Source organism: Cottoperca gobio, chromosome 6 (genome assembly GCF_900634415.1).
Source record: "Cottoperca gobio chromosome 6, fCotGob3.1, whole genome shotgun sequence".
In the NCBI taxonomy this organism is placed as follows: Eukaryota; Metazoa; Chordata; class Actinopteri; order Perciformes; family Bovichtidae; genus Cottoperca; species Cottoperca gobio.
This window is the reverse complement of record NC_041360.1, coordinates 12,019,779-12,042,466: the sequence shown is the minus strand read 5'-3', so window position 1 is coordinate 12,042,466 and position 22,688 is coordinate 12,019,779. Positions and strand designations below refer to the sequence as shown.

General features: G+C 42.3%; 2 protein-coding genes across 2 annotated transcripts; one reads left to right on the top strand and one right to left on the bottom strand.

Moving 5' to 3' along the window:
* Positions 1-12,559: 12,559 nt before the first annotated feature.
* Positions 12,560-16,704, top strand: rag1 (recombination activating 1). The gene is given in 4 exon segments (XM_029434373.1): positions 12,560-12,894; positions 12,985-13,231; positions 13,233-14,112; positions 14,957-16,704. Coding segments are annotated over 4 exon segments (3,210 nt in total).
* A 2,598-nt stretch (positions 16,705-19,302) lies between these two features.
* rag2 (recombination activating gene 2) lies at positions 19,303-20,898 on the bottom strand. The gene has a single exon (XM_029434310.1). The coding sequence runs from the start codon at positions 20,896-20,898 to the stop codon at positions 19,303-19,305; it is 1,596 nt and encodes a 531-aa protein (XP_029290170.1).
* Between the last annotated feature and the right edge of the window lie 1,790 nt (positions 20,899-22,688).

Genomic DNA, 22,688 nt, shown 5'->3' with positions numbered 1-22,688 from the left:
AAATCAATGTGGAGATAGAAAGAAAGAGATAGACACGTTTAGGCACAAAAGATGAAATGACAGATGAATGATAGATGTTACACACAGATAGGCAGGTGGCCTGGTAGACACAGAGAGATTGTGGGTACTGATTGTTGAAGGGCATTTGCTACAGAGACATCAATCAGAAGATGGCACCAAGATTGAGCAGGCCGCTAGCGTTTCCTGCCCGCGGCCGGCAGCATGTGTAGAACACAACTTGGGATAAACCGCTGCTCTTCATATCAATTAGAGACCAATTATACAGCCATGTCCTACTAATTACTGCACTGACTCAATCCCACCGCCCCCCAGTATAAAGTGTGTGTCTCTCTTTGCTCCTGTGTGTTTGTGTTCATTGGGATATATGAATAAACTTGCTGGCTAACATAGCAAAACAACCGTAATCACATCTTCTGTGCTCTAAGTTTGTATTTTGGAGGTAAAGACAGCAAGCTGTTGTTTTCAGCTTTGCCTTTTGGTGGTGCTGGTGTAACATCTTTCACTTTGCCTCTTGCAACGAAAACTGGTGAAATGTGGGAAACACTGCTCTCTGAAATCATCCAAAAAAAAGAAGCTTGTGTGTGTTTGATTATTATTTGTGAGGTAGACAAAGTGTGATTAATATTCTCAAGCATATTTCAGAGGATTTTGAGCCAGAATGTGCCGGACTACCTAATAAGTCAAGTTTTATTTGGCTGGATCCGGGAGAATGATGAATTATGAAATAAAGCGAGCCCTCCATGCATTTTGCAGTTTTATTTCCCTGTGGTTTACTTAGAACATTTGTAACTTTTCTGACAGATTAATGCTGTTGGGTTCAAAGTCAAAGATGCTGAGGAATTACGCAGAAAGACTAGACAGCAAGGGAGAAATAGACATGAAGAGGAGAGGAGGACAGAATAGAGAACAAAGGGACAGAGAAGATTTGGCATCCCTACTAGGGTGCTCAAACTCTGTGCCATGGAGCTCTCACCCATACTCCATCTTCTGTGAATCCTACAGGACAGCATCAATTCCCAGTCTGGAAAACATCCAACATCATAGCAGTACCCAAGAAACCTCGCCATTTAGAACCTAACCTCTACCGACCAGTTGCACTCAGTCCAATAGTTTCATCAGTTTGCCTACAGGGTCAAACGAGGGACAGAGGATGCTGTGTGTCTCCTCCACAACCTGCTCCAAAGTCACGAATCACCAGGCAACCTTGCCTCCTTCCTCTTTGCTGACTTCAGCTATGCTTTTAACACAAATCGACACCACCAGCTGAACAAAAAACTTCAGCATCTCAACATCCCTCCACTCCTAATCCACTGGCTTCACAATTTCATCAGCAACAGACCCAACCCGTTCTCATTACCAACTCGTCTCATATACGTGATCAGGCCTATGGCGTCACTTTTTAATTCACTTGGTACCCCTATAAGTCAGATGATGACGCTGCACCACAGTTGCAGTAAACACTAGGTTAACGCTGTGAATAAAAATGAGACATGGTTATGTTTTGGCAACAAAACTACTTGGTTAGTTTTAGTAAAAGATTGTGATTTGGGTTAAAATAAGTATGTTTGTCATGTAACGTAATGGGACATAAACAGCAGTCTCCTGGGTGAAAGTCCCTGGGTTAATTGACCTCCTTATACTGACTTTTTGCTCTTTAAACTACGTCCCCTGATTTCAGGAGCACTTGCTCTGATTGTCTAATATTGCCGCGTATGGTTTTACATTGGAGTTACTTGAAAACCAGGTGCGTCTCACACAGATGCTAAAGGACGTCTTGTGCGTCGGTATCAGATGCAGAGTGCGGTGAGAAAACGTCAGTATTTGACACCCTGGGAATGAGACCGGGCTGACGGACCACAAGCTGTTAGAATAAGCACAGTAACATCAACTGTCATCACCAACACCGGAGCCCCTCAGGGCTGTGTCCTCAGTCCCTTTCTAATAACTGGTAATTAGCACATCAAACACACCCTACACTGGACTGAACTCCACCTCCACCCATAGTAAGACATGAGCAGGTGAGCAACTTCAAATATCTCGGACTCATCATAGACAGTAATCTCAGTTTCTATCAACACACCACTGACATCCATAAACGATCCGGCAAGTGTGCTTCCCCCCACCTCCTGTTTTACAAAATCATAATTATTCAACCCATCTGTACTGTTTCCCCTGCCTCTCCTCCATGATAACCATCTCCAACCAAAACAAACTTACCAGCTTCACACGCACTGCCTCCAAAATCATCTGCCTTCCCAGACTATCAGATACAAACCTCAGAGCCATCACACGCCTGGCACTCACACTATCAATTGACACTGATCACCCCCTAAACCAACATGTCACATTACTTCCATCTGCTCGGAGATACAAAACACTTGAATTGAGAAGAGCTTGCTTCAGCAGGAGTTTTGTTCTTTCTGCTGCAATAGCAACCCTGAACAATCTGCCTCGCTGACACGGCTGTGAGCTGAGAACATTGGATGAATGTGTACATGAAGATTCTGTTTACTGTCTATATGTATATTTTGATATGTGTTATATATCAATGTGTAGTGGCTGGCTAAATCTGAATCTAACTCTAAAAGGATTTGAAATGTCACAAACCAGTTTCACACTGACCCTGAATTCTATGCGGCAATGTGTGGTGTCAGATTTTGATGGATTTTGTACCTTTCGCTCACCGCCAGCTCTCTATAGCCCTAAATGTTCTGATTTAGTCAAAATCAGTGTGACCACTGCAGTATTGTGCACTCCACTGCATTGTCATCAGTTTAAGTGGACACTCTTTGAAAGTGGAAAAGTCAGGAAATTTGATATCTGCAGTTCTACAATCTCAGAAAAAGCAGACAGAGGGAAGGAGACAGAGGGAGGATGTCGGGAGAATACACCTTGTGTCCTTCAGCCGTCTTTTTTGCAGGGACCTGGTTCATCTTGCCTGTAGAATCTGCAATGAGCCGTTGCTCTTTGTGACTGACATCCCACCCAGACCATGCTGCTGATTACATTTGCTCAGCAGAACTGAGTGTGAAAGAGTCAGACAGAAAGTGGAGAGACAGAGCTTGCCTCAGGGGAAAAAAAGAGTTTCTTGACGATCCTATTCATCCGTTCCATTTCAGACTGCAGGTGTTTTTGCATAGTACAAGTCTCTCTGCTGACTCTGATACTAACATTTTTTGTGTCTTTGAGTTTAGACTTGTGACTCCCTGTGTATGTACCATATCTACCCGCCGGTGCCCTTGTTCGTAAGTGGTGTCGTCTCGGACATCTCAGTCCAGACAATGAAGCTGTAGCCCCATTCTTGTCACTCTATTCATCCCTAGCCAACTGCAGCCGCTCTATTCTCTTATCTCTGTGTGACCAAGGAAATTAAATTACAAATATAATCACTTGGCGCCAGTTTCTTTAACAGTGCGCCTCTGCTTTGCATATAGAGTGTGCTTGCTTTGGAGACACGTTGTGTGAAGTTACTTATTGGCCTATTTACGATAATGGGCTCTGCTCTACTAGTGGAGTCACACACACCTTTTCACAATGACAGTGAATGGCACGACGAAGTGAAGTGAGAGGAGGCTGAGGAAAAAAGATAGACATGGAGACAAAGTTGCAGCCATCTTGGGAAAACAATTTTGCATGGGTGAATAATCTAAAAAGCAATGAGGAGATCTGTAAAAAAGAATAGAAAAATACTCAAACACCCACTCACTCAAATCCCTCCTCCTTTGCTACCTAGTGCACTACGGTTTGAACAGTTTTTTTTTTATAGCATGTACACTACTTTTTAGCCTCACTAATGATGTGGCTCTAAGGTTGGAAACTTTGGTCCAGACTGAAATATCTCAACAACTATTGAATAGATTGAAATAAACATTTTTATTTTTTTACTAACATTCAAGGTCCACAGAACCATAATGACATCTAGGGGTCCCCTGACTTCAAGTTCTCGCCTGCGATATATCTCTAGTTGTTAGATTGGTACAAGTTTTGTAACACAGCCATGGTTCCAACCAACTATTGGATAGATTGCTGTGAAATTTGGTGCAGACATGTAGGCCTATTTCTGAGTGAACTGTAATATCTCTGCAGACCTTTTTAGTTGTAAAACTAATGACAGTTCTGTACCCAGCTGAGGCAGATACAAATCCATCAAATGCATTGTTTATAAAATCTCATGCTATGAAATGTAATGATTTGGTGCATTTTCAAATAATGCTGTGGCGGTGGGGTGTGGTCATGACGCTGTCTGCTGGTGAGAGTTGGGAGTTGGGATCAGACAGCTGGACAGAATCAGGTAATCAGCAACATGTAATTTAAGCATGCTGGTAACCTGGTTCTGGTTTCTTGCAGTAGGCTGGGTCCTGGAGGGTCGATGACAGTGACCCACAGCCATACCACCCTGAACACGCTTGACCGCAGCGAAGGCTCAGCAGAGTGGGCCCGGCCCAGTGCTGAGAAGCAACATTGTTTGGAACTGGCTGAAAAGGCTGAGTGTTAAATAATAAACTGTTTGTTTTTCACATCCCTCCTCTCCGTTTGTCATTTTTACCTGGCTGTGGACAGGAGTCTTCCACAAATGCAAATAATAACTAAAACAATGTCACCTGTCAGTGATGATGATGATTCATAAGTATTCAAAATCTCAATTCACTGCTCGCTATAGAGCAAAGTCAATGAGTCAACCATGGTGTGATTTTGGACATGGCATCATTCACTCACTTAGTGATGCCAACTGCCATTGTGTAGACAGCTTCCTCTTTAGCTCAAATCTATTCCACACACGTTAGACCATCTGACTGAATAAACAGTCCCCATCTCTCTCCCTCTCCTGTGGGTCTTTCACAAAAAGGAAAGGATGAAAACCTGTGTATATTAGGATGATGTCCCTCCCGTGGGAGCCAAAAGGTAAGTTTGGTAAAGGAAGAGTGAGGGGGAGTATGAATAGAAGAATTGCATTTTTATCATTGTTATTATGAGAAGGCCTTCACAAGGCTCCTTTTCCTATTCCCTATTCAGCAAGGAATTAACTTGCTTATGCAGAGACTGTTATACTTGCTTGTACAGGCAGACAAGCAAATGCAAAACTGTATCAATGCCTTCGGATCTACCCAGTCCCAAAGCCCTCGCCGAGCAGGTGGATGGTGTATTTATTTGTGATCTTTATGTATTCAGTGCCAGCTACTTTCCCCTGCTACTACAGGGACCACATGTTTGTCAGTCCCTTCCTGAGGCAACGCTGTGTTCTGCTGCAGTGAACAAACGCCATATGCCCCTCAGTAAGGCTCAATGGCTCAATTCTTTCTCTGTGTAGTCCAATCCACAGACTACGCATGATTCTGTGAATTCTGACAAGCGATGGGACTTTCCAAACTATTGTTCTCAAACAATTACTCTATACTGTATGTCTGTTGCTGGGCTCATAAAACCCCGTAGCTATCATCATCCTCGCCACTAGCAGGTTGCCGTGAGGGAGCGCGGTGGTAAAATAATGGCTCCCCACTGGATCATGTGAATCATTGCGATGACTGGCTGATAAATGGTCCACTACCCAGGTTCTGGCTCCAATAGTAATTTCTCTCTTCAACTGGACTGGCTGCCAAAGGACAACAACCTCCCTCACCAAGCCCCCACCTATTCACAGTATCCCTCACAGCCCCTCCCTTCACCTCCTATAATTACTGTACTCTATAAGTCGGGTTTAAGACCAGTCACTCTAAATCAGCCTTGAATCGTCGCATGTTACTCTGGCCATTGTACCCTTGTCTGAGCTCTGGCAGAGTTAGAGCAGAAAAGGGAACGGCTGTCCTGACATTTCCTTTAATGGACTTTGTAGTTAAAGGCAGGGAAATAATAAGCAGATCTAAGTGTAGGAAAAGAGCTCATTGTGTTTGGTTGGAAGTTAAGACCACGGACATTTAGGGGTTAGAGTTGACAGACAACAGCACTACTCCTTTCACTGTCCTTGACACATAATGGGAGCAAATGTTCTCTCTACATCTCTCCCATGTGGCCATGATTTGCTCATTACATTGATGTAAGGGGTGGAGTGGGGGAAGTGAAAGAGGAAGAATGACCAGTCAAGGAACAAATAGTGTAAAATTTAGTGCTGAGAATTCACTCTCATTTCATCTGAAAACTGTACGGATGTAGCCCACTTATTAAGGTGTTTACCAACTTGCCAAGAAATCCTCCCTTTGAGGATGCTGAATGTTGGAAATCGTTGTTTGCAAGCTACTATCCCTCAGCTGACAGACCTTCTGTGTAAACCAGCACCAGACAGTTTGGGGAAAGAGGACTAATACATGGTTAAACACAAGACAAATCCAGTGAGTGGATGTTTATGTGACTGGAGGTCCCCTGGCATCAAAGGGACTGCTCCTCGATCAGGGACATCTACATTTAATTAACACAGAATTAAAGAGCATTGTTATTTGGATTAAAGATACTGGTCTTGGTCTTGATTCCCCACTCTACTCTAGTGCTCCTGAATCCGGTTTAGGGTTTAATTTCATTTGGTTTACTGCGAGTGGATCAGCATCCATCTGGATTGCTCAGATGCAGATCTTGCCTCTCGGAGGGTCATAGTATGAACTCCAGCACAATCACACTTTCACTGCAATATCTGCACATCAATGACCTCTATCTGGCCTATCTTGCTAGGTTAACAGTTTTTTTGTTTTTAAAGGTTGTCCCTTAAATTGTTCTCTATATTGTCTAAGAAGATCAATGGAACCGGCCCAAAACCAAAATAACTCTGCAATGCCTTAAGGAGAGATAGAATGCAAGACTTGGAACTAATTAATGCGGTCCCAAGACTAAACTATCCAATAAAATGTATATCTGGATAGCTGGACATGGAAGATATTTTGGTGTCATGCTGCCAGTAGCTTGCGGGGGATGTTATTTGTAGCTGCTCTGATGTTGTGGTGTGTCTCTGCTCTCTGTTAAAGCTCCATCAGTCAGGATGAGCCGACAACAAACGCAGCCGAGTCATACAGGGTCACGCGAGGCCCCGAGACTGCATCACTCAACTCAACTGTCCCCTGGCTGTCAGTGTGTGATTATAAGCAGGCTAATCTGTGTTACAGAGGGAGGGAGAGCCAGTAATTAATCACCTCATTGGAATAATCACATAATTGATTATTAACAAAACCTGAGGTGAGGGTGAAAGGAGAGAGGCGAGACGAGGGAAACAAGACTTTGAGAGGGAGAGACATGGGAGATGAATGAGGGGGGATTTGAGTAGTGGGGTAAGGGGTTTGTTCTGGCAGGTAACTTTGACAAATAGCGCTCCATTGAAGTCTACCTTTTTGAGTATTAATCTGCCAAATCATGTTTCCGGATGAGGGATGGACGAGGTGGACAGACTCACTGAGAATTGGCTGGGCGAGGCTAAAGAAGTTGTTGAACGTGCTATGAAAATGCATTTACACATTTGCATAGCGAATGCCCAGTTTATTCCATAACACTGGGTGGAAATATGAGAGCGAAATGCCCTCTTTACCCGGAATACAATCACAAAGATGCCTACATTCTTCTTGACATTTAGAAATATTATGCAGCAATTTCGGCCGGTCTATTCAAATGTGGACGATGCTGACATTTTGTTTCCCTTTGAGGAAGATGCCGACGCTGCTGTAGAATTCATTCATTGTCCATCTCTGCTATTGACACTTTTCCTTAAGCTACCATGTGACTTGAGCTGTCAGGGGGTCTTTTTTGGACCTTTGGCTTACATAGTTCTGCCTGGAAGGCTTGATCTCTTTGCCCCTTTCCTTGTCACAGCCTGCAATCAGCCTTAAGCCCTTTTGTGTTCTCCACTCTGAGCTAAGCCTGTTATCCTGTGCAACTCCTTTACACAAGATCACTACTATATCCCCCTTCTCTGTCTTTCACCTCTTCCACCTTCCCTCTCGGTGCCTTTCTCTGCCTGTCTGTCTCTTTGTTTTACTCACACAGAGCCCGAAAGTAATGATTCTGAAGTTTCTCAAGGATGGATTAGTAGGACTACTTTGTATTTGTTTAGTCTTGGTCCTTGGCGTCACCTACACAACAGCACAGTCTCACAAACATAGACACACATCCCCTCCCAACACCATTTTTTTACTCCACCCTCCCCTTTCCCCAAACACATGTTATGCCCCTGCCATATTCCCACTCATCCCTCCCACTGCACACACCTGCAACACAGCTCATATACACACACACACACACACACACACACATTGGATGTTGTTTGGATTCATCATGTCAGAAAAAACACCCCCTCCTATAGTGCAAGGTGTCAATTCACTGGCGCATTGCAAACTCCTGTATGTCCTCCTAAACTGCAGCCTCTATTCCCCCAGGGTTTGCTCCTCACATTCATAACACTCCGCTCCATGCCAGGTGGCTGTCTCCACAAGTCCTCTTTCCCATAAATCATACTGTCTTTGAGTTGATCAATAACAAGTCAATTAGTAGGCGCAGAGAGATGAAGGTCTCAGGGGGTCACATCTTGTTTGTCAGGCAGACATCTACAGCTCTGTCCCTGTCTGCCACGGAGCTAGGTGTGTCGTTTACCTTGGAAACATGTGGCTACTTGGCTATCATAAATCTAAATATCAACTATAAATAGGCTTAGGAACATCGTGCTACAATCCATCATTTGCTTGTTCTTGGATACGTAATGTATCAAGCATTGTGCACTTCAAATCTCCCAGCTGTGTCTGATGGATTTGGATAGGCCTAGAAAACAGCACTCCCGCCCCCATCTCTAACTTTTCTGTGTATTTGCGCTTCAGCATTTCTTGTGAATAAGTATGCTTGTCACAAAGAAACACAAAAATCTACCTTTGCTGTCTAAGGTCACACTTGACCATATGCACCAAAAATAAGCTGCAAAGCCTGCCAGTAGTCATCCTGCTCCCCTGTTAAGCTGACAAGAGTGGGAGAGACCCAACTGTTGTTTGGTGCCCACTGACTGTGTACCTAATGACTTGGCTGGCAAATCCAACGCAACAGCAACAGGCTCCTGTGGCGAATACACCAAATTAATCCCCTGGATAATTACAAACAAGAATGATCTTGGACAAATACTCCCTATACTTACAGAGACATTACATAAGCCGATGCTATCTAATTAAAACTCATTCTTAATGGTGACGGAGAGACAGCATTTGGAGAAATTAATGAAATGTGCTGATATCATAAGGAGAGAAAATCTGCAGATAGAAACCACAGGGTGTGGACAAAATGATAAGTAACACAATCCACACACAATGCACATATGCACAAACACACATATTTCCTGCTTTGTTTGACTCATCAAAACAATTCAGATGTGGCCTCTATGCACCTCTGTAAGTTGCCCTATGTCGCTTTGAAAACTCAGTTATCAAAATGCTAATTTGCAGATGAACACTTCAGTTTCTAACAGCTAACACTGCTAATTGGTATTCAACCTAATATGACTCATTTGTATCGCTGCGTTTGTCATTTTGATTCACAGCAGTCACCCCCTGAATTGCTGGTGCATCAGTCGAAAACACTGAAAGATGATGTGAAGTGGGGAAAAGTCTCAATAATGCAGTAATTACAATGACAATCATAACAATAATACTCATTATCATAGCCACAATTAATATCATTTTCCATTTTTGCTCATTGATTCCGGCTCTTTTTAAAATCATTATTCAGTTTTTGTGTGTCTTTCTCATATATCATATATTGCCGTGTGTAAACCCTTACACATACTTACACAGTTATCCTTATCCCTGCTGAATCCACACACGCTTACAAACACAAACTGTCAACCATAACCTCTCTCTTTGATCACTTATCACGATAATTGTTTTGTATGATATCTGCATCATCTGTAGACATTATGTATGTTCAAGACATCAACATAACCAAGGTCCTTTATGTTATGGCAGATCACACTAATGCAGGAAAAAAAAAGTTAATGAGCATCTCACAACTTCAACTCACACACACACACACACACACACACACACACACACACACACACACACACACACACACACACACACACACACACACACACACTCTGTTACAAGTAAAAGTCTCGCATTGAAAAATTATTACTTAAGTAAAATGATGGACGTATAATCAAGAAGATTTCTGAATTCACTCAAAATTATTGAAAAATAATTTAAAGTACTTTTTAAACAATAATAATAATTTGTCACATTTGTGATGAAATGTTTTTTGCCTGGAAAATGACAATTATTTATCAGAACAAGCCCCACCGCCGGTAGTCACAGCGAGCTGGTGGATCTTTGAAACGGCAGCCCGCTGTGTTGTGGCTGAACTCGAGCTGACTGCTAACTGAAACAACGCTGTTTCCCGGGGCTGCCAACAGCTATACTCTCGGCAAAACAGCCTCCTGGCAGCTGTGAAGACGAAGCGAGGTGGTGCTGGTGGTTTTCTTGTTTCTGCCACTTTGAATGTACTCCAATAAACAAACTATAAAACAGACACTAACATGGCTGTAATATTAAGCAAACTTCTTCTCCCTCTGTACTGAGAGCAGACTGGAGCTACAGTGACTCAATATGGCCTCCAGAGGAACAAGTGGTGTTACAGACTGGACGGAGCAGAACTAGTCAGTTTGACTGCTAATATAATATATATAGATATCTCTGCAGCACAACACATAGATGTCTTTGACATAACGTCAACACTGTTACCTCTTCACACTGATAATGTTGGTAAATTGTTTTCATGTTTTAAGTTTAAATTCTGACATAACTTACACATTGAACCTTTATTTGAACTTTTAGAAGTATAGTCCTTGAGTAAATCTACTTAGTTACATTCACCATTGATAGGCACGTTTTTTTTTTATGTCTGCGTTTAGAAATGTGTGTCATATTCTTCATTTTTAATGTTACTATTATCAAATATTTGTAATACAATATTTTTCAGACTTTTTATTTGTCTATGGGACGGGAAAACAATTATTCTATCATCTGTTGTGTCTCTGCACGGGAAGTTTTTAACAAGTTAAGTTACGTTTAACAGTAACTCTCATTTTGTCAGAGAGAGGCCACCTGGATGAGGTGAGCCTGCAGATGGATATGACAAAGGAGAGATAAAGGTGACATCGAAGGGTTTCCAGCTGAGGATCGGTTTTGTGTGGTAAAAAGTTGTTTGTTTGGGGTAGGCTGTTGGATTTTGTACATACACGTGTTTGCAACTGTGCTTTGGGGTTGACCTTGTTTTTTGTGTGTTTTTTTTCTCAAATCAGCTGCCTACATCAGGTGTCAGGAGTTGACTGTTAGGATCCCGTCAAAGGAAGGGTATAAATACAAGACACAAATAGACAGAGAAAAGCTTTCCCACTATATGGAGCCACAACTCCTGGTAACAGATGCTCCAAGCTGTGACTCTAACATAGTAGAGTATATGTACTGTAGTGTGTTGGGCCTGGCTCCAGGGCTTCCCTTGTGCACCCATGCAAAGAGGACCCCCAGGGGAGTTGACGGCAGCTGAGACTGAAACACAAGGTAAGAGCCCAGCTGACACACATGCATACAGGCTCAGCTGTTTGTCTCAAAGGAGAGTTCAGCATGTCAAGTACACAGAGAGCCAGGAAATAAAGGAGTACTGCCAGATTTAAGCCTCCCAGGGAGAAAACACAGCGAGAACACGTAAAGATGGATAGATGGAAGACGGTAGATTGTGCGCACTATTGTGCACTGGTAAGAATGTTTGACTTCTTTATTGTCCTAACTTGTAATGGAACCTAGATAGTATTGGGTGGAAATGAAATAAGGGCTGTCGGTGCAGCAGTATCATCGATCTTACCTGTGCCATATCATAATGGCACTTGGCTGTTGAAATATGACTCCTAAATTGAACAGTGTTGTGTTTGGAATCATTTTTTATATTCCTTATTTAATATGATGGTTTCTTGTTTTCTTTTCTTTTCTTCTGTTTGGTCAATAAATATGTATTATGAAATAAGTTTCCTGTACCTCCAATTTTTTCCCAGCATTTAAAATGCCAGTCAGAGGCTCCCGGGGCTCCAATTCTTTCTCCAGCCAAGAACATGACTAATATAAATGATTGACAGCCTTGCAGGGATAAGGTTGCCCATTTAGCAAACTCGCTGTGTCAAAGGAAAAAATTCACAATGGCTCCCTGAGCGATGGGATTGGAGATGAGAGAAATGAAGATTTCTGTGCTGTATCGATCCTTCAATGCTTGTCTCATGCATTTTACACAAGATCTAAATGTCACTTATGGTATCATACACTCTAGGTCGGGGCTCACTATACTCTGTTCAGTGGGATTTCAGGGTACTTGTTTTATGAATTCAACAGGAATCAAGTAAAGCTGTCAGATGGTGTCATTGGCTCAATGCTGAGAAGGCTTTGGGGATGTCTGAGCATTTGAACCTTCAAATCTTTTCTCTTGCATCGGCAACCATGTATCTCATAGACAGCTGAAATAATTGTTATACTTTTGTGATATATCAAACTAAGCTATTCTCTCTTCTCCTCTCCACTCTAGGGTCTGAGGTCTAAGTCGCATCATGATGGAGGAGAGCCTGGAGACAGATGACCCCAGATCATCCATGCCCGCTGAGCTCCACTATCCCCACTCCAAGTATTCTCAGTGGAAGTTTAAACTGTTTAGGCTGAAGTCAATGGAGAAGGCCCCTCTTCCAAGAGAGACACAGCCTGAGAAAGGAGCCCTGTTAGGGACCTCACTCCCTGCAGCTCCAAATATAGAGTTAGATGATGATATTGGTCCAGGGAATGTTATGAAATTGTGCCTAGGGGGAAAAAGTAAAGAAAATGTAGAGGGCCCCGGCCGGAGGGTAGATATGAAGCTACAGGAAATGGAAACCCACATGAACCACCTCAGGTGATAAAATGTCACTATACTAAATAAACTTCTTTATATTACATGCATTTCTTTCTATCAATTTGACAGCATTGTTTTTCCTCTATGAAGGTGCTTGTGCCGTCTTTGCGGAATGATCCTGAGAAAAGTCAAAGGGCCGGTGCACGATGTTCATGGGAATCTGGATGAGTTCAGCAAAGGTGCCCTGCGTAAAATGGGCTGCAAGTTTACAAGCTGGCCAGAGGTGGTTCTCAAAGTCTTCAAAGTGGACGTGACAGAGGACACAGAATCTGTCCACCCTCTGTCCTTCTGCCAATGCTGCTGGATGGTTACCATACGAGGAGGGGGCATCTGCAGCTTTTGCCAGAACAAAAGTCCCAGAGTGGAAACCCCACTCTTCCCCCTGTCACCTTTGCTCCCCCAGGAAACTTTCATTCCAGCGGACTGGGAGAAAGAAGCGGAAAGCCATTCCCAAAGCCCAGAGCCTGGCAAAAAGAGCCAGGTGGGACCACGGGGACAACACTGCTATTAGTGAGAGGAGAACTCTGAGACCATTTGGAGACCATCATCATCATGGTCCTGTGCTCAGGACATGGAGGAAACCCAGCATCCAGAGAGAGCAATGGGTGAGGAACCTTACCCACTGCCAGAAAGACCACCTGAATACCAAGCTGATCTCTGAGAAGCTCCCTGTAGACTTTCTCTTTTCTTTCACCTGCCTGGTGTGTGACCACCTGCTCTCTGATCCTGTTCAGTCCCCCTGTGGGCACCTCTTCTGCCGTAGCTGTATTATAAAATATAACCACGTTCTGGGACCTCACTGCCCGGCCTGCAACTTGTCCTGCACCCCTGATGATCTCATCTCGCCTGCCAAAACCTTCTTATCAGCCCTATATTCCCTGCCTCTGCTCTGCCCCTGTGGCAAGCAGGTAAGCCTAGACTCATTTAAAGCTCATTGTCTGAGCCATGATCTGGATGAACAGGACGCAAAACAGCAGATATCAGAACTTGACAGCTACCTGCTACCCAATAAAGGCGGAAGACCCCGTCAGCACCTGCTATCGCTAACACGTCGTGCCCAGAAGCAACGGCTGAGGGATATGAAGAACCAGGTGAAGGCATTTGCAGACAAAGAGGAAGGTGGCGACCTGAAGTCTGTGTGCCAGACTCTGTTTCTGCTTGCACTGAGATCTGGGAATGAACACCGGCAGGCAGATGAGCTAGAAGCCATGATGCAAGGTAAGAGGCCATTTTAAGGCTTTTGCCTAATGAACACATAACCCTCTGTAACCAAAGAAGGACAACGATTGAAATTATGATAGAGTTTGCGTCTTAATTGTCCACCTATCTCTGAGTAATACAGTCATCTAAAAAATAACAATGAGTTAAAAAGATTTCTATTGAAGAGAGAGACAACAGTTTTCTGTGATTTTGATTGAAAAGCATTTCATTTTTATTATTGTCCATCTCTGTTTGTTGAACTACCGTGCTGTTCCACGTTCAACCCCTCCCTGCTGCTCCCACCCTCACTCTCTGCCTGCTTGTCCGTCAGTCTCTCAGTCTCACACTCCCTTTAATGCACAATAACAACTCTTGTGAAGGGGCTGTTAGAATCAAAACAACATCAGCAGCTCTTGTATCTGCAAATTACATAGACAGCACCATCCTCCTCTCTGGGGAATAGAAGCCAGCTGGTGTCTGTTTTCATCTGCAGCCAATACATCACTTTTGCCAGCTTCACTGATTCACCCTCTGTCCCCTTATAACATTTGGAAATTAGGAAATATTGGATTTTGTAATCATGGACTTGCGGGCTTTTGACAATGATACAAGCACAATATGGGTGTTAAATTTGCGATTTTCTCAGTCTTGTAGTTTAAATGACTTCAAATGTGGGATATCAAATGAGGAAATGTTAAATACTGCAGTTCTTTTCAAAGCACTAGAAATGGGCTTCCACAGTTTGGTGTTAAATAATTCTCTTCAAGTCTAAATCCTTTCCTCTTGCCTTCCTTTAAAGAAAACGTTGCCTCTTTCTGTCTCTCTCTGAAATGTTCTCATTTTTCCTTTTCTCCCTCTGCAGGCAGAGGCATTGGGTTGCATCCTGCTGTGTGCTTGGCCATTAGGGTCAACACTTTCCTGAGCTGCAGCCAGTATCATAAGATGTACCGGACCGTCAAAGCCACCAGTGGCCGCCAGATCTTTCAGCCCCTGCACACCCTGCGAGATGCAGAGAAGGAGCTTCTCCCTGGCTTTCTCCAGTTTGAATGGCAGCCAGCTCTAAATAATGTGTCTACATCTTGCAGTGCTGGCATTATTAATGGTCTCTCTGGATGGACTTCCTCAGTGGATGAATTCCCAGCTAACACCATCACTCGGCGGTTTCGCTATGATGTGGCTCTTGCGTCAGCATTAAAGGATCTGGAGGAGGACATCATGGATGGGCTAACAGAGACTGGGATGGAAGACACTGCTTGCACTTCAGGCTTCAGTGTCATGATCAAGGAATCCTGTGATGGCATGGGCGATGTCAGCGAGAAGCACGGTGGAGGACCAGCTGTCCCTGAGAAGGTTGTACGTTTTTCTTTCACTGTTATGTCTATCTCTGTCCAGGCAGACGAGGAGGAGGAAGAGGTTATCATCTTCACTGAGCCCAAGCCAAATTCTGAACTGTCATGTAAGCCCCTTTGCCTGATGTTTGTGGATGAGTCAGACCATGAGACACTCACAGCTGTCCTGGGGCCTGTAGTTGCAGAGCGTAATGCAATGAAAGAGAGCAGGCTCATCCTATCCCTGGGTGGTCTACCTCGCTCTTTCCACTTCCACTTCAGAGGCACGGGATATGATGAGAAAATGGTGCGTGAGATGGAGGGCCTTGAGGCCTCAGGTTCCACCTATGTCTGCACTCTTTGCGACTCCACTCGGGCAGAGGCCTCTCAAAACATGGTGCTGCACTCCATCACCCGCAGTCATGAACAGAACCTAGATCGTTACGAAATATGGAGAACCAACCCCTTTTCTGAGTCTGTAGATGAGCTGCGAGACAGAGTCAAAGGGGTCTCTGCCAAGCCATTCATGGAGACCCAGCCCACGATGGACGCATTACACTGTGACATTGGCAATGCCACGGAATTTTACAAAATCTTTCAGGACGAGATCGGGGAGGTGTACAAAAAGGTCAACCCCAGCCGGGAGGAACGGCGCAGCTGGAGGGCAGCCCTAGATAAACAGCTGAGGCAGAAGATGAAGCTTAAACCGGTCATGAGGATGAATGGGAACTTTGCCCGCAAGCTAATGACCCAGGAGGCTGTGGATGTGGTGTGTGAGCTGGTGCCCTCAAAGGAGAGGAGGGAGGCCCTCAGAGAGCTTATAAGAATCTACCTCCAGATGAAGCCTGTGTGGCGTGCCACCTGCCCTGCCAAGGAGTGCCCTGACCAGCTGTGCCGCTACAGCTTCAACTCCCAGCTATTTGCCGACCTTCTCTCCTCTACCTTCAAATATAGGTACAATGGAAAGATAACCAATTATCTGCACAAGACCATGGCCCATGTGCCTGAAATCATAGAGAGAGATGGATCCATTGGAGCCTGGGCCAGTGAGGGGAACGAGTCGGCAAACAAACTGTTCAGGCGTTTCCGGAAGATGAATGCGCGTCAGTCAAAGGCCTTTGAGCTGGAAGACGTGTTGAAACATCACTGGCTCTACACTTCCAAGTACTTACAGAAGTTCATGGAAGCTCACAAGGACTCTGCCAAAGCTCTGCAAGCTACCATTAACCCAGTAGAGAGCCAGAGTAATGAGGACATGTCTCTGGAAGTTCATGACTTTTGATTTTTACCATTTAAGTATTAAGATTTCATTGATTTCAAGATAGTTGTATAATATTTAAATTTCCTCTGTCAGTGAAATGCACTTGTTTTCAATATATATACCCATTCATTGATATTTAGAATAATGTGGAAAAGGAGCTTATGGACTTGAAGCTTATTGTTATTGTTGTGATTAAAGTATTTTTTAAACCAACATCATTTATTGTTGGATTTTACAAAAATGAAATATTAACCAATTTCTTACACTCTAACATAGGGAAAGTACTGTTATTCTCACACCACATTCTTTTTAAATGAAGAATGTTTACTTGTATATGTCTTGTTACATTTGCCTTTCTTTGTAAGTTGTTAGTTACCACAATGCAATGATGGGACAGCAGAGGTAGATATAGTAACACACAGGTTTCTTTTTTCTTGCTCTTAGCAGGAAAGGTTTTTTTTTAGCTTCACCGTCTGTGAAATATGGCACAGTTTATTGTATTGCAAGGATATGACACATTTATGAATTTATATAGAGAGGATATTTATGGAAACAGATGAAAGTGCTGTAAGTCATAGAGGGAAATTGTGTTAAAAAGACCACATTTGTGGCCACTGTATTAATATATCATTTGAGCTGGAACAAAATGCAATCACAGAGACCCAAATGTTCTTTGTTTCATGAGTGCCCTCTGAAAAAGATTACTTTAGTGCTTTATCTTGGGATCCCTGAGGGGCAGAATAGATGCCAGGTCACTTTGAACCAATTTTTATCTCTCTTAGTTTTTGCACAGTGGAGGATAGATGATACTTATTCGAATTCTTCACATAAAATAAAGCATATAATGACCTTTTTGTTGATATCATAAAAATGCAGTATGGTCCATTGAAAAGCCTAATACCTCATGGACTCTTCATCAGGCGTGGATTTTTCTTAAGTTCTGTATACAACCTGGCTCTTTTTCTCTGCTGATATTTCTTCATTGCCACGGTTGACAGAGGAGAGGGATGAGCGGGAGCTAGAAAGACCCGATGTAAACTGATTTGTTGGCAACTTTTTTTTTTTGATTGATTGATTATATTTTCTTTTTTTCTGCCCTCACCATTTTGAATCGTGACAGGCAATTTTATTTTCTTATTTGATTGAATGTTTGATTTTATTTTACTGTCATCATTTTTAACCATGTGACAGCTGTGGAATATTCTTATGTCATTCCATAGTTGCCACTTTCCTACAATACTATCACGTTTTAGAGTGCAACTTGTTCCATATTTGTTTTTTGCCATAATGAATTATATTTCCAAAGTAATGGATGATGGATGATTCCCGGAATTCCACTTGTTTACTTTTAAGCATGTATTTCCTCATTTTCTTGTTTCCATATTACACTAAATATCAGGTTAAATGTTTACAGGAGTTTCTAAAGACTTTCAGTGGTCATTTCTTTTTCATACTAGTACTGTATTACACTGAGGTTCCACTACCTTTTATTGTTTTTACTGATATTTCTGATAACTTACCATTCTTTTGATAAGTTAACTTCATGGAGGAGGGAGTATGTGCTTTTTTGTCCTTGTTTCCAAAGAATAAATAAAGATAAAATCTGACTTAATCTTCTGGTTTGTTTTTATTAAATAATGTATTTTTGATTTTGTGTTTTAATATTGAAGAATTCAGAATTCAGGGAATCTAATCTGGGAAGATGGCACTTTCTATTTTCTACACTCTATACATAATACAAAAGAATACAAAATAACAATGTTCTGCCATACAGTAAATGAAAATGCAAACTAAAAACACTGCAGAGAGAAATTCTAAAACATTAAGATTTTATGTGAAATATACAATTTGTAAAAGCCTTTCAATAATATAACTAAGAACTATAAGGACATTCAGTTTGTTCATTCAGGTTGTCTTTTTATTATTTGATTTAATTACAGATATAACTGACATTATATTTGGTATTATTTATCAATTATAATTGATTTAATTCTAAACATTTTTTAAGTTAATTTAGCTCTGGGAGCCACTTCTCTGGGAAGTGTTTTTTCAATCCCTTATTTTCACTATGGTCCTTGGTGGAATACAAAATAAGTGCAAACTCATACGCAGCTGATACAAATGCAAACTACAAAAACAGTGTTGTATCAAGATTTTGTGTCGTATAAAAAGTTTGAGAAAACACATAGGTATGAAGACAGAATTTGAAGCTGTTTATTGTTTATTTAATTGACTACAGATCAGCATATTGGGTATTTTCATCTTATCATTTTAATTGTAAAAAATAAATGGGAAAAAAATTCAGCTCCATCTGGCCATGGAAGAAAGTGTAAGGAAGTAAATGCTGTGGTACTACAATACAAAATTACAAAACACTGTTACTGGAAATATTTTGGACAGACTTGCTAAAATATTCTGTATTTTTTGTTCTAACAATGTAAAATTCTGAAGAAAATACACAGCTGTTAGGCAGGAAATATCAGGTTGCAATTTTATTGTTTATTTTCTTCACAAAATGTTCACTTTCAGTACAGATGAGCATATTCATCACCTGAATATAAACAAGAAACATCCTGAATATATTCTTAACAGTGACCATACACGCATTACAAACTGGATTCAGTCGAAAAGCCTTCTGAAAAAGCTTTTTTTGGCTGGGGACATCTTGATTGTCGGAGGAGTTTTCCTTTCCTTAACTTTCATGGGGGTACGCTTCAGAGGCATGACCTGTCGAGGTGGGGTCATCTCCTGGTAGGGCAGGCCTCCGTGGTCTAGGCAGAAGTACCTTTTGCTGCCATGAGAGAGCTTGAGCAGCAGCGTCTCAGACAACTCCATGCACTGGGCATGGACCCAGTGTCCCCCCTCCCCTCTCGAGCAGAAGATCATGGCTGGCCGGTGGAGCTCCGTGGAGTAGTATGGCTCCCATATGTTGGAGTCCACCTGACAGCCCAGGCAGCATTTCATCCAGTATCCTGTTTTTGATTCGTCTTCCTCGTCCTCCTCGTTGTAATTATCATCTTCTCCATCACTACTGTCCTCCAGCTCATGCGGCTCACGGCCGAAGTACAGCTCCTCAGAGTCTTCGAGAGGAGTGGAGTCATCGTAATCTGTTGACTCCTGGCTGCAGCCCTGGGCTCCTTGTACTTCCTTCCCCTCTGTCTGGAAGCTCACCTGATAGATGTAATGCACATCTGCTTGGGATGACCTTCCCTCAGTAGGTACAGCAAGTAGGATGCTTCCCTCCCCAGCACTGCCGCCAAACCAAGTGTGACTATGGATGATATCTGGGGTCCAATGAGGTGACTCTAAGGGCTCAAAGTGGATCCCTTTCTCATTCAGAATCACAGTGCTGCACTCCGTCCTCTTTTGAGAGTCTGACTGATACCCACCTAAAATGATATATCTGTGAGTGGGACCTGTACGGGTGATTATGGCACTAGAGATGGATATGCCCGTTTCAAGAGTCTCACAGGAAAGCAAGGGGCTGCCCTGCAGAAGCTCAACACGCAGGCGGAAGAGCCGAGGGGGGCGGGAGTCAGAGGTGATTGAGTGACCCCCGAGGAAGTAGACACAGTCCTCTCTGGCAAGGGCCAAATGGAAAGACTGTCCATTGCTAAGCTCAGGTAAAGTGTGAGCGGAGGAGCAACCAAACTCCAAGTCAAACAGGAACACCTGAGGAGGACAGTCGACAACGCTGTTCCAGGTCTCTGTGCTCCGCTCTCCTGCAGGCATGTAGGATCTACCCCCAAACAATACACAAGCTGTTTTCCCACGGCTCTGAATCACACTCATTGTGTGGCCATATCTGGCCCCTGGCAATTCTCCCACCAGGTCTTTCTCTTTGCAACACAGGGTCAGTTTACGATTGCAGCCACGGCTATCCATGGTCAGCAGGTACAGGCTCGACGAGATCTCGTTATTTGGAGTGCGGCCACCGTGGATGAGATAACTCTCTGGAAGCCCGTCATAGGGGTCCAGGCGGCAAACAGCTGGGCAGCGTAATGGAGGAAGGTAGCATGAGTCATTGGAGAAAGAGATGGCCCTTAACTTCATCTCACCAGATTTAAACCGAACGCCAAACACTCCCGTAGGACATGAGCGCTTTGGCCAACCTTTCTGGCCAAACAGAAGAAGTTCACCATCCAGGCGCAGCAGAGAGAAGCCAGGCTGTAGAAGGCCTGCACAGTTCACTGGAGTTAATGGTTGCAGGGTCATTTTCCGGCAGCTGCCTGCATCATAACAGCACACAAAAACAGAAACTCAATAACATGTCAGTCAGCTGTTGATGTTTTCATTCACGGTTTTTAAATTGTACTTCCTGTTTATTACAGTAACACCTGGAGAATCGAAATCCAGACCCCAAAAACATAAAAACAGGGGAATAAAGTCATTCAGCCTTTCTGCAAGACACTGCCATTTAAAATGTATGAAAGAGGGCATATGGCTACCAACATTTGAACAGGAATAATATATATATATATATATATATATATATATAATAAAGGGAATGATAATAGTAATAACAATGGAGTGACATTAAATCAATACCAGTGACACACCTTAATAAAAATACTACAAATACAAATTAAAACCAAAACAACAATAATAACAACTACTTCTATTATTATTTTCAAATTTAAAAAAATAGTTTTAATGAAAATCTAAAACTCATTTTGCTAGGATGTGACATTTTGGGGATGGACAGCACAAAAAACTTGACTCACCTACCAACAATAACAATGTCGTAGGTTAACTTACTGCTACTGTTACTATATGCTGTGTGCTGTATGTATGCTGTTGCAACTATAACAAATTGGGCTGCTTTTTTATTTTTTATAACTAAAGTCAAACATCAGCAACAATATATAACTACACACTCAAATAAGTAACAAAAAAGTATATTTATTTTTTTCAACCACAAACAAAACCTCACATTTAAATGTTCTATGTTTGAATCTTACAGGATGTACTTTAATGCAGCATGAGACTCAAACAAACACTTCCAAGAGCTGCACTTTTCTGGGAATTCTTACATGGTGACAGTTCTCTGGGATTTTAAAATGGGTTACATTTCTTGGTGTCAGTTTAGTTAGGAAATCATTTTGACAATGACACAGGGTGGACATTGTGCATTAGCTATTAGTAATGTGGATTCTACCTTTGAAATGAAGATTAATAAAAACAAAATGTATATATTTTCGAATTTAATAAATTATATATTATGTCTCTTTTATAATTATTAATTTATTCTGGGTCAATCTTGTGTCAACTTTTTACTTTACTTCATTGCTTCAACTGACTTGTACATCAGTATAATGTAATTACAGCAGCTTTAACATCAATATAAATACTGGACATTATCAGTGACTTTAACACATTCAGCAGGATGGTTACACTGGGTAACAGTAGCACAATATTGATTTAAAAAGCATGGGAACTATTACTTTTTCCTTAAATTTAGAATCATAATTTTTGGTTTGCTTACCTTACGGCCAGGGCCAGGATGCCGTGCTCGAGCTCACTTTACTGTGAATCTTAAAATCACAAAGGTTAACCTAACAGGCTCTTTATGTAGCCAGACTTTGACAAAGGCAGACGGCGAGAGAGTTTGTGAAGCTTCGGTGCTTCACAAACACTTCCAGATCTTGAGGTTAACAGTCTGTGACTGCTGCACACTGGCAGGTGTGCTGCCTGAATGCATTTAGTGTATCACTTTAAAGATCACTGGATATCAGTTATACCAAAGAAGGTACAACAGGGTCATGCCTGTTGAACAATCTTAACCTTTATAATACATTAAGAAATATGCATTGTATGGTTTTCTACAGTAGATCCAAAAGAAAAAGGGACATGATACTTTGCTCTGCTTTACCACATTTCAGAAATTGCATTTTTACATGAAATGATTGTATTGCACACATTCAAAACTGGCTTCAATTAATTGATACAGTAGCTAAATAGATAACTGAAACTGATGTACATAACAGTCCAGATAACAACCATGC